Below are 13,631 nucleotides of genomic sequence, written 5' to 3'. Positions count from 1 at the left end.
GAAGACTTCTTGCTACTTGCTGTATTTGTGAACTTGAGTAAGTCTGCCCTTCATTTAGTCAAAGTTGAGAATCTACTGCGTGCTGTCCTGGATTTAGATTGGAAGGACATATGTGCCTATAATATTATCGCCAGCTCTCCAGGAATTTACAAACTAAGGACATATTGGGATAATGATGCATACGTGGAAGCCTAAAATATTATAAAGTGCGTTTGAAACTCTCTCAGCTCTAAAACTATAGTTCTAAGATGATTTCATTTGACTTGAAGGCAGCATCAAGTATATGGAAGTAACTTATTGAGCCATCAATGAATATTCATAAGAAATATTCAGTGGTGTGTTGGTAGACTAGCTATCAAGGGGGAAAGAATCCCTGATGTGTAGCATTTCCCTATTTCCTTGGTTAAATACCCCCAACATGGTTAATTTCAGGTTGCCAGTATGACCTCACTGAAGGTGTATTTGAGAAGAAAAGCACACAGTCAGCTTTGGTGAAGCAGTACAACAGGCTGCCATACACACACGTCAGAGGAAGGAGCCTAAGGGTTAATGATGCTCCTTTCCTCCCAGCTGGACAGAGGAGTGAAAACTATGGCTGTGGTCCAGGGCAAAGAATGAGCACATTTACTTCTCATAATGGATGAAGAGTTTGCTCATGAAAACTTATCTCATAATAAGGATATTTGTACCATTTGTATGAGTTTATATTTTTTAAAAAAGCCTCAAAAACCTCTTGGTTACGAACCATAAAGAGATGTCATCAATTTTTGAGTGCCTTTATCCTTTTCTCAATATCCACTTTGAAACCAGAGATTCTGCCTTCTTTTTTCCCCCTCAGTTCCATTTTACAGCTCAAACTCTACTTCAAGACCTTCTTATTACTCATCGGAATCCCTGTTATGGCTGCATAACAGACTTATCTAATTTACACACACACACGTAACTACCGGCTTAATCTTCTAGTCCCTACTATAGTGTAAGTTCCAGAAAAGTAGACCCTGCATTTTTCTTATTCACCACGATAACAAAAAGAATTTTTTATTGCAAGCAACAGAAGCTGACTCGGGCTCACTTAAAGGCAGAAAATAAGCTTACTGAAAGAATATTGGATTGCTCCAAAAATTAAGTGTAAAACTAAGAATCTAAGACAGAAAAATAAGTGGGAAGTGAGTAAGACTGAGTAAGCCAGAGGTTGAAACTACCTAAGTCCACTGCCTATGAATACTTCCTTCAGCGCTGGGCTGTCTACTTTCCTGCCACCATTATGAGTAATCTCTAATCGTCCCTTTGTCACTCCCTTAAAATTAAAGGAGCTGGGGCTTTTCTGGTGGCGCAGCGGTTGGGAGTCTGCCTGCCAATGCAGGGGACACGGGTTCGTGCCCCGGTCCGGGAAGATCCCACATGCTGCAGAGCGGCTGGGCCCGTGAGCCATGGCCGCTGGGCCTGCGCGTCCGGAGCCTGTGCTCCTCAACGGGAGAGGCCACAACAGTGAGAGGCCCGCGTACCGCAAAAAAAAAAAAAAAAAAAAAAAAAAAAAAAAAAATTAAAGGAGCTGGTTGGAAGCATACTGTTGACCAAGCCCAAATCATATGTCTAAACTTCAGAGTCTTGTAAGTTACATTTTCATTTCTAATTTCCACATCAGCCACCTCTGGCTGACGACCATTCCACTTCTTTTTGAAAAAATCATAATCGAGCTTGAATATTCTGCAACCATCTGGACCAATTTACAAAGCTGACCAGAAACAATAAATTTTCTATCTATACTCCAATGGTGAGAGATGAAATAAAACTGAGACTAATCAAAATACATAAATTCATACAAGTTGTAAAGAAGAAAAATGCTTAGAGGCTGTCAATTGCCTACTGAATATGTTTCTTATCCTTTGTCGCAGCTCCTGTCTTATCTCTCTGATTCTGGTTATGAAATGATCCCTTAAAATAAGACCTCTTGCCTTTCTCTAGTCATGTCCCATATTCTGTCCTCTCGTCTCATTGACTTTAATCTTACTGCTCTCAGGCTGGAGATGCCCTGCCCTTTATCTCCTCTTGTGTAAGTCCTTTTTCACTTTCAAGGGCAGAGCAAAAGCCACCTTCTTCATGAATTTATCCTTAATATCCCCAGCAGGAAACCAAACTCTGTTCCAGATTGTTAAGGCCTTAAGTTTGCAGCTCTCCTGTGATATATCTTACATGGTATTTTGTGATATGTGTAGCCTGTTTTCTGTCATTTTCAGTTCCTCTCCATTGAAAAATCTCCATTGTCATTATCTTGTCTTTTAAAGAAAATTTTAGTGAGTATGAGTATCTTTAACTTTAGGTTGATTGATAAAAATATAAATTTGAAATAAGTGTATGATATAGAGTAGATATCCATTTTATATAGGAAGAGATATAGCACTGTAGATAAATGATTTAGAACATGGTTTTAACGCATGGGTCATTTTTATAATTTTGATTCAGTTAGTGATTCATGGGCCTAATTTTTAAACAGATAGCGATGAATGTACAAAAAACGGAATGAAAATGATTCTCGGTCAATCCTGATTCACTTATCGGCTTATAGAATATTATTAGGTTTTAAATCTATTATTGCAGTCAGAGTTCGTGAAGTCCTCCCAGTTTGTCAAATGATGGGATAATTCCCCTTTATTCCTGGAAGGGACACTAGATTAGAAGGAAAAAACACAAGAACTGGAAAATGGCATTAAAAGCTAATACCAAGCAGGCTTATGGGAGAAAGATCTGGATTCCCTCTTAACTACATTTGGTGGAGCTTGTCTGTTATACTGTGAGGTGGTTCTTATTGGGTTTCCTGCTGATCTTCAGGCTGGAAGGAATTTTATTGAATTAGGGGGAAGAAATCTAAATGACAACCATGGAAAAATCAGTCCCAGTAGGAACCATACTCCATTAGCCTGGGTTTGACCGGTTCCCCATATTGAATGTGAAGATAAACCACAGTTCACTGTCCCAACACTGTCTTAAAGGTGAATGCTTTTATATGAACAATGATGTTTACCACATAATCATATATATTTATGTATCCATAGTATATAAATATATATGTATATTTAAAATAAAATATGGTATGGTGAGTTAGTCATTTGTCTACCATATAGTCATTTTTGAAAATTATCATAACCTTTGCTGACTCTTTTCTTTTTACTTGGAAATATTCAGCGGGCCAGTGTTTTACCAGACCAAGTGTGTCTGAGGGATTGTGGGAGTTTTTCAATAGCCAAGGTCAATCTGGGCCTGTTTTGTTCCCTTGGGCTATTAAAGTCTACTTCTATTATAGGTTTCCTGATTCCCTGGAACACATATGTTGTTATCTGGAAAACATTCAGACTTTATGAAAACAAGCTTGTTTGTTTGTTGCCTAAGAAATAAAATAAGAAAGTGACACTGCTTCACTAAAAAAATCTGTTTTAAGAAAAGTTTTTTTTATTTTTCATTGAAAACAAGTGACTTCAACAGAATGACCAGTTTTTCTGAGAGCATCTTATTGGCATATGAGAACATTTCACCTAGAAAAGGCCAGTTACTCTTTGTGGAAATAGTTGGAAATGGGAAAATAGAAAACCAAAAACAAGTTTCTTGGCTTAACAAAGAGTAAATAAATAGGTTTATATGTATGAGTTATCATTTTCACTAATATAAACTTGGTCAAAATAGAAAGCATGCGTTTAGAGAAATAACCAGTTTTTGATAAAAAGGGGTCTAAAGGAATGACAGGCCCATGGTTGGTCTTCTCTGCCCGATGGAGCAGATGATTGGTCAATTAGGAGGTCAGTTCAAGTGCTGAAACATCCAGATCTTGCATTTTGCCCTTTCTGCTCTTTCTGATTTCAATGTAATTAAGGTAATGCTGGTTGGGTATGCCTCATGTAGGGTTTCATATGGGGCAAGATAACCCAACACACATTAAAGTGATCATTTTTTTATCTTCTCAATAAATCAATTTTTGTTTATTATTAAGCAATGAATGAACTACTATTTCTAGTAGTTCTTTTTGACTTCAAGTGTATTTTCCTTTTTTTTCAATTTTTATTGAAGTATAGTTGATTTACAGTGTTGTGTTAGTTTCAGCTATACAGCTGTACACTTTAAATTCTTTTATTAGAAAGGCAGAAATTAGTCTTAAAATTACGTGGTTTTAAAAGTAAAACTAATTCAATCATGTAGAACACTCCAAACTTTAGGTAAAGCTACTTATTCATATTCCTCAGAAGTTAATATGAAGTTAAACATAGTTGTACGTATTTGTGTTTGGTGCCAATGCCCTGTTAACTGGAAGTTATGGGGTATCACAGCCACTTTCTCTAGTTTCTCTTTCATCGAGGCAGTCGAGACAATACAGCTGGGAGATCTCTGAGAGACCGCCACGTCTAACTCCTGAGTGGTCTTCTCTACTGCCCACCTCGATATCTCCATCTCAGTACCTGCCTCTCTCACCTTTCACCTGCCTGAGACATGTAAAACAGGTGTCCCCAAAGTGTACTTGAAATTCGGCAATATTCCCTCACAGACGATTGCCTCAGACTCTTAGATTTCCTTCAATTGTGTATATTTGTGGTGTGTGATGAAGAGACAGCTTCCCACTCTCCATCTCAAGCCTTCTACACTGAGACAAAGATGTAATCTTAGGCGCCAAAACACCCACTCATGATATCTGTAAGTGAAAACCTTCCCACTCACAGGAATGACAACTGCGTTCTCCTTCCTGCCCCATCCCAGGTGGCAAAGAGTACAATACAGTCATAATTGAAATAGTCGTGATTTCCTCTGCAATTTTAGGCTTTATTGGGAGAATATAGGTGAGGCTGAGTCAGGAGTTAGGTCACTGAATAACCACAGGGCAGTGGACCTTAATCTGGTAAGGACAGCGGACCACCCTGTGAGGCATTGGAGAACCAGTTTTGGACAGGATTCTTCCTTTAGGAAATGTATTTTGGAAGCAATGTGAAGCAGGAATTAAAAGGGGGAATTATTTAATAATATTGGCCCTAAAGCAGAAGTTAAGAGTTTAACATTTGGGGAATTCTTTGACTATTAAATAAAGTTCAGTTAATATGGAATAGAGCTGTCAGTGAACAATAGCGTTAAATTAGGTCAAGTACATAACCTGGCCCAACATTGCATATAAAAGAGGCCATACCAGCACAGATATGTCAGACCAGGAAATATAGTGTAGGACCATCTGGAGATGATAAAAGAGGAATGTATCTCTTATCCTCTGGGGTCTCTCTGGGTTCCAGGCCTCATGACAAGAAAGAAATGACCAGCAACTGCTCTAACATTTCATATTTTTGTATATGTTTCCACATTCATGTATGTTTTAGATTATCTGAGGTTATATGAAGGCAGAAAATTCTTCCTTTATGCAATTTCAGACATTTGCAGTGGTATCACTATTCATAGTTAGGAAGGAATTCACTATCATTGTGGCAAATATTGATGCTGAGTAACAATGATAACTCTTTGGGGGCCTCTTAATATGTCCTGCTTCTTCAGCTCTTGATTTTCCCTAGCACGGAAAATATATTCTTGATTTTCTTTCGAGTCTGGAGCCTCTGTGTGTTGGGGGAGAGAGCGAGCTCCATCACAGCTCCGTGTTGTAGGTAACCCAACATCCACTGCCCTGTGTCTCTCCTCCACCCTTTCCATCACTAGTGAAGAGCTTGGGCTAGAATGTAGATTCTGAGGGATATTGGTGCTGAGATTCATACACACACACATTTTATTTTTTAAAACAGTTTTCAGTTCACAGCAAAATTAGGTGTAAATTACAGAGTTTGGGTACACCTGCCTCCCCCACAATCAACCTTCCAGCACCATAATGTTATGTTTGTTACAGCTGACTAATCAACATTGACACATCCCTGTCACCCAAAGCCCATAGTTTACATTAGCATTCACTCTTGGTATTATAATTTCTGTGAGTTTTGACAAATGTATAATGGCATGTCTTAATCTGTTCAGAATGCTGTAACGAAATATCATAGACTTGGATGCCTACAAACAACAAATATTTCTTTCTCATAGTTTTGGAGGCTAGAAAGTCCAAGACGAATATGCTGGCAGATTTGGTGTCTGGTGCAAAACTATTTCCTCAACAGTGCCTTCTTGCTGGGTCCTCACAAAGTGGAAAGGGCAAGGGCCAGTTTTAATAAGAGCACTAATTGCATTCCTGAGGGCTCCACTCTCATGACCTAATCAGCTCCCAAAACCCCACCTCCAAATGTCATCACATTGGGAATTATGTCTCAACATACGAAATTTGGGGGGGATGTAAACATTCAGTCTGTGCCATGGCATGTATCCACCATTACAGAGCCATAAAGAAGAGTTTTACAGCTCTAAAAATCCCCCCTTGTTCCTCCCTTCCTTCCTACCATCTCTGGGTAACCAACGACCATTTTACAATATCCACTGTTTGCCTTTTCCGGAATATCATAAAGCTGGAGTCAGACAATACGTAGGCTTTTAAGATTGACTGTTTTCACTTAGTAATATGCATTTAAGGTGGTGCTAACGTTTTTCAGGTTATAAAAGAGAACAATTAATATCGTTCATTTTTTATAGAATTATATGAGAAAGACATTAACTGTCTTAATTAGGTAACTCCATGGGTGATACCTAAGAATAAACACGTTAATATTAAAATTTTAGGGAAACCTTCTTAACTTCTCAAAGAGGGTATGCAGTAGAAGGCATTCAGTTCAGAAGATATACATAGTACATCTTCCAAGAGTATTCATTTTATTTGAATTCCTGGAGGAAGTCTTTTAGAGTGAAAAAGCTTGAATGTCCTACGTTGTAGAATGTAGAATTTTCATCAGATAAAACAAGAGACTTAAAAGAAATGTTGAGCTTATGGAGAACTACTTCTGGCTAAGGGGGTCTACCTAGAGTCCCTTTAGGGGTGCAAGTTCAAGTTCCTCTTGCAACAAAAGTATTTCCACGGAAAATTTGAGAAGTGATTCGACAGTGTGGGGAGGGCGTTTAATTTAAAACAAGATGCATTTTGATGGTGGGATAGTATCTTAGGTTCCCAGGGAAGTGAACTCTGAGGCCCTGATTCCTATACAAAAGGTTTATTGGAAATTCCCCCAGGAACAACCCCTGTGAAGTGAAGGAAGCAGGGCTGGGCAGAGGGAGGGTTGAACTCTGATACAGGTGCCGTAGGGGGTCTCACGCTGATGCCATGGGGAGCTCGGGAGCTGCACTGGTCCCAAACTGATGCATAGGGGCTGGACCATCTTATCCCCAATTTGCCAATGAAGGGAGCCGATCCTGGGAGGCTGTGTGACTTTAGAGGGAAAATCCTAGAGGTAGACTCAGCTGTGAGCTGTCATCTGGTAACCTCCCAGCAGCTGGGGGCATGAGGGCCTTGATAGAAAACTCTGGACAATTCAAGACAGAATCCACTACAGACAATAAAGCCCACCAGTTTTCTTGTAAAGAAGGACCTAGAACAAGTGAGTTTGAATATCTTTTGATATAAATGATTCTAGAATTTAACAGAATTGCTGCCTCCAAATAAAAGAGAGAACTTTACTTTGCATATCTGATGTAAGCAAAAATATAAAGGAACACACACATGTGATTCATTTTGAATAAGGTGAGAAGCTTGTCTTGAAATAGAGAAAATTATTCCCTTTTGTTGTTATTCCCAACAAAAGGTCGGTACCTTAGCTTAGCTAAGTAATAGGTGTATTACTAAGGTTGGTTCTAGATTTTCATCACATGCAAAACGTTTATTCAGCCTTTTCAACCTACAGTTGAGGTTCAACCTTGAGGTGAGTGTATAAAGATGAAAGTTTAGTCCATAATATATTTGAGAAAGAAACTAAAGTAAGGATGTCTGCCCTGTCTTCAATGTGAGATTAATAAAAAGAATGAAGAGAAACTATTTATTTGACCATGGTTAAATAGTTAAATATCAAAAGATATATATATGTTATACATATAAATTTATAAAAATTGAAATCTAATTTACTTTCTAAGTTTGAATTCAGAACGTTTCCATTGGAACACTGCAATTGTATGCACTGCTATGACTTAGGTAGTTAAATAAGAACATGACACAAACGTCTCAGAGTCATACATTTATCCCTCTCCCACTTAAATATGCTTATTTCCATGAACAAAGATTGTCTTATATACATGACTTTCATCACAGAGTTTGAATTTAAATATATTCTAGATATGTCACCACTACTGAGTGAGTGGTAAGGGAGAGTAACTTTTAAATTTCATTTCTAAAATGAATTCACACCACCATCCTTATGTATAAAACAAATCATTCTTATATTATCCATAAATAATAGTAGTTTTAAAATGTAGAAAACACAAAATAAGGTGTTCCTGAACTGGTCCCCACTACTTTTGATTTTCTTTTCCCTTAAAATACTGATGAGCCCCTCAACATCTGTCCCAGAGACGATACGAAGTATAACAACTGTTCCACTAATAACATTCCAGCAAATTAGTGCAATCCTGTATGTTCACAGAGATCCTCTGACCTCTAGAAACAGCAGCAAGTCAACACTCTTTGCTCATGCTTTAAGTGTTGACTTAAACCATTGCTATGGAACAGTTTCACATGATAAAAGCTCATTAAATTTACATCATGTCTTTGGATGTTAAAAATTTATGAGCCTCAGTATCCTCATCTATAAAATGGGTTGGTTGGGTATGAATTACATTATCTTGAAGATTCTCACTAGTGTAATATCTTAGCTTAAACTATGATTACATCTGCACTTTAGATATGGCTACACATATCTGCACTTTTTAGACCTTTGAAATGTGATCATGACTCGAGGGCAAAGAGCAGTGTGACAAAACCATAGCAGACCTCAGTTCTGTGACTCGGTCCTCCCCAAGTTCTCAGGAGCCAAATTCCCCTAGCTGAGGCCACTAAGAAACAGTTACTAAACTGTATACTGATATAATGACATAATGCCAATTTACTTAAATTTTAAAATTGTGATTGCAACTTTTCAAAGTGCCTAACTTACTGTATAAAGGTATCTTTACTCCTCAAGGAAAATCTGATGGTCAAATTTAAGAACATGAATCAAAATTTCTTCTTTTATTTGAAAGTGTCATTTTTTCACTGTAATGATGCCCTTTATATAAATGTTTCTGAGGTTAGGATAAGGTGTATTCTCTAATCATGTTGACCTGTTTTGTTAGAGTTCATATTACTCCTAATAGAAAATTGATTTACTTAAATTAGCTAAATGTTTCATGTTTATGCGAGAATGAGAGTATCCTATAATGTTTCAACACTATAGACAGAGAGATAACTCCCCTAATGTGAAAATGACTGGCTCTCTTTTTAGGTCCTGTCACAATGCAGTCGTCACCGTGTGAAGCTGATCAGTTTTCTTGTGTCTACACACTCCAGTGTGTGCCCCTCTCAGGGAAATGTAATGGACAGGAAGACTGCATAGATGGATCTGATGAAATGGATTGTTCTCTCAGCCCCCCTCCTCAGCTCTGTGATCAGATGAAGTTCCAGTGCTCTACCAACGAGTGTATCCCATCCCTCCTGCTATGTGATGGAGTGCCTGACTGTCACCTTAATGAAGACGAATCCGGCTGCTGTGAGTTATTTTCATTCACTCAGTGTGCCAGGGGAGAAATGCTGTTCGGAAATGATAGAGAGAGCACGACAGATAAAGCAAAGTTCTCTAGAGTGTTACCATGATCGTATCAGAAGTAACATAGTTGTTTGTGTTATATTGCTAAACAATGCATATTGTCCTCGCTTAGCATTTCTGGAAACATTTTGTTTGTAGTCACACTAATCTCTGTTAAATGTGTGTGATTTCCTTTTTTATTTACAACTGGATCATTCATGTAGGGGATGCTCTTATGTATCCATTATCTTTTTAACAAATGTTTGTGGGAATGGGTTGAAGACATGTAATTATAATTTCTTCCCACCGTAAATGTTCATGAAGATGGCTCGAGCAAATGGGCAAATATCCATTTAGTGAATAGATGTAGCTAGGGGAAGGACCTGGACCTGGGTAGATGTTACATCATTAGAGTTAATGCAGATGGGGGTCCGCCTGCCAGTGCGGGGGACGCGGGTTCGGGCCCTGGTCCGGGAGGATCCCGCACGCCGCAGAGAGGCTTGGCCCACGCGCCGTGGCTGCTGAGCCTGTGCTCTGGAGCCCGCCAGCCACGGCTGCGGAGCCTGTGTGCCACAGCTGCTGGGGCCGGTGCGCCTGGAGCCCGTGCTCCACGGCAGGGCGGTTCTCCGCGGTCGGGGGCGCCGTCGCGCAGCGGCGGAGACCCAGCGCAGCCAAAGATTAAAAAAAAAAAAAAAAACCGGAAAGAGTTAATGTAGAAGTAAATCTGTGGAACATTAGGGTTGACCTTATCCTTATCACTTACTACCTGTACAATCTGGGCAACATTATATGAGTCAGTCTTACCATCCATGTAATACCTAACTTACAGGGCTGTGCAGATTTGAGAGAATGAGTATAAAATTCCCAGTCCTGCATCTGTCAACTTCTGTCTTTATTATAATTAGACTATGTCAGATAGGGAAGGAAGAGTGTTAATTAAGTAATTACACAAATACACAAATTTTTAAGGTGGGTACATAATCGTGGTGGAGTCAAAGCATCACTAACATTTTATTTAATTCCTTGTTTGCTTGGTTTCACATTATAACATGCTGTATTTGGGCTGCAGTGATAGAGCTCCATAAGCCCTATGTTAGTGGCCACTTTTTTGTGGGGGGCAGCAGTAAAGTTTGGAAGGTAACTGTAAGAGGGGGATATTGGGAGAAATAGAAGGGTATTTCAGTGCCCTGTTTTGTGTGGGTATCCAGAATTATGATAACTACTGGAAAAGATGTGAAGATGAATAAAGGAAAAGGAAGATGACTTTTGGATTTTTGAAGGTTTTTGCCTTAAATCAGTGAATTTCTTTTGCTGGTTTAGGTTTGGAGATTGGCTTTCTATCTCCCTGTTATTTCCTACATGTATATTCTTTCTATAATAAAGCCGATTTGTGAGGTCTTATAATATTTTCTTAGGAGCAAGTTAAACAAATGGAGGTGAATGAGGAAGAGGAAGCCAAGTTACTTATCCCTGTTCCCATCAAGGCTCTAATGGAATTTGGCTGATAGACATCAGATTAAGTTCAATATAGTCATATGGTATTTGACTTCAAATAACAATGCTACTTAAAGAGAAGCTTAGGAAGGTACTGTATCCTTATACTTTTAGACATATGTTGGAAAATTGGTGTTCGATGAGATAGTAATATATGAAATTCTTCTTCCAAGGGGAAATAAGTCCACATTAGGAATAGATGGCATTGTAAACGAATTGCTTCTCTCCATGTCCAAAATATTTATTGAGTTGGGACTCTGTAGGGAAAATTGCATGAAAATAAACCATGGACAAAATGCTAGAGCAAAATTACAGAATAAAAGCATCTGATGGTGACAATTTACCAAACAATTGAAAGCATAACAGTTTTTTTCCCTCCCTCTGAGCTCACCTATTTATTTAGAATGGTATTTTATAAGCTCTCCTTCCTTCCTTCCTTCCTTCATTCACAAATCTTCATTAAGGATGTAATTTATGCCACATGTTGTATTGGACATTGGCGATCCAGATGGACATGACATGGTACAAGCTCAGGTTGTTAGATACATTACATATTAGTGAAGGAGATTAGTGATAGTTGGGATACCATGTGATAAGTTCTATGACAGAGATAAAAACAGTGTTATTGAATAACATAGGGTGCTCCCTAACTATGGTGCTAGGGAGTCTATAAATTTTAACAAGAAAAATGATTGCAGAGCCATATTTGGAAAGACAGGTAGTCATGAGGCAAGTAGAGATGCTTGATTCCAGTGGAGAATGTTCCAAGAATAGAGAAAAAGTTGTTTGATTGAAAGATATTTCATATAACTAAAGTAGAGTTTGTGGTACAGGGACTTTCGCAGAAATAGGTTGGGAGAGATGAGCAGGGGCTAGGTCTCGAAGAATCCACTCCATCATGCCAGGAAGAAATGTTTAAGTAGTACATGGAATGGATTGCAGTGAGGATGGGGGACTGGTTAGGCGATGTTACAGTGGAAATATGAAGGGATTGAGTAGATTAATGGCATGAGGTAAGATTATGAATAGATTTAAGAGATATTCAAGTGAAGAGGAGGAGAAAGTAATGAAAAATAGTTTCCAAGTTTCTGATGTGGGCAACAAGACGGCTAATCAACCATTCCTTGAGCTGGGAAAAATAGGAGAAGGACCTCTTAGGGTAAGAATGTGACTTCATTTTTAAACATGTTGTATTTATGGCATCTGTGGCACATCCATGTGAAACGTTCAGGATGTGTTTATAAATGGATGTCTGGAGCTCAGGAATTAGCTAAAGGAAGATATATAAAGATACGTAGCTATCAGCATACGATGATTCAAGCTGCGGATATAGATGAGATAATGGAGAGAGGAAAAAGGTAAGGTGGCAGACAGAATCCTAAGGAACACGTAAAGGACTGTTAAGAAAAACCAAACATCGAAAGACACGGAGATGTGGTCATAGACATAGGAGAGCAACCAAAAGAGAGTGATGATCTTAAATTAAAGGTAGAAAGCCTATGTATCAGAGAGTATTCAAAGGTTCAAATGTTTCTGAGAGATCATGTAAGATTAGGACTAAAAAATACAGACTGGGAGAAAACACAAATGGTTGCTGGTGGTCTTGGAGCAGAATTGTGATGTCAGTCTTCTGTGGAGAAGATGGGAAATGGCAGAGGGAAACCAGCTACAGAAAACTTCAGGAAGTTGGCATTTCGAGTGGGGTATAGGATAAAATAAGAGGTTTGGTTCTTTGGTTTGTTGGTTTTGTGAGGCTTGCACATATTTAAATGTTGTAGGAATAGAATTCTGAGAAGTTTGCAATTTTATGCTGGAAAATCGATAGCAATTGATATTTGGAAGCCTTTTATTCTTGCAAAAATACATGTTTAGTGGTCAGAATGCTCAAACAAAGCATGTGATAAGTCCAAATTTAAAAATAATTCATATTTAATGTTGTCTTTCCACTGGAAACATGTTTTTTTATACACTGAAAGTGATACTTTACCAAAAATATTTCCTTTCCCTAAAATAAATGGAAAAATAAGTATGGTTTAATTATATAGGAAAATAACACAAAACCAGGAACATTCTTCTCATTGATATTCCTCTGATAGCAATCTATTCACCAAGAAGATTTTGATTTCATCAGATGTATCGGTCAATATGCTAGCAAGAAATTGATGGCACGTTGATATTGTATAATTTGAGATTGTTTTAATAAAGGGATTATTTATTAAGGAAATAATATACATAGGAAAACCATAAGGAATAGTAACAGCGGGGCCTTTTATCATCCATAGAACAAAGGATGTGAGAGGAGGGAGCAGTTGCCTGAATCTAGAGTCAAGGAGAGCTACCTGATAAAAGGAGTGGCATTTGGTTACGGAGCCACTAACCAGTGGTAATCTCACAGTCTCTTCTCTCTGCATCAACGTCTTGCTGGTGCTACCTATCAACCAAACCCAACCAAAGCTAGAAGGCAAAGAAGCACATTGATGT

The 13,631-nt window shown here is 38.4% G+C and overlaps 1 protein-coding gene across 1 annotated transcript in view; it reads left to right on the top strand.

The window, feature by feature from the left end:
- Positions 1–13,631, top strand: part of MALRD1 (MAM and LDL receptor class A domain containing 1) — a 592,374-nt gene that overhangs the window by 474,749 nt on the left and 103,994 nt on the right. Inside the window, 1 exon segment of the mRNA XM_032621667.1 lies at positions 9,357–9,620. Coding sequence (XP_032477558.1) covers positions 9,357–9,620 — 264 coding nt within the window.

This window comes from Phocoena sinus, chromosome 2 (assembly GCF_008692025.1).
Source record: "Phocoena sinus isolate mPhoSin1 chromosome 2, mPhoSin1.pri, whole genome shotgun sequence".
Lineage (NCBI taxonomy): Eukaryota > Metazoa > Chordata > Mammalia > Artiodactyla > Phocoenidae > Phocoena > Phocoena sinus.
This window is presented reverse-complemented; position numbering and strand designations above follow the sequence as displayed.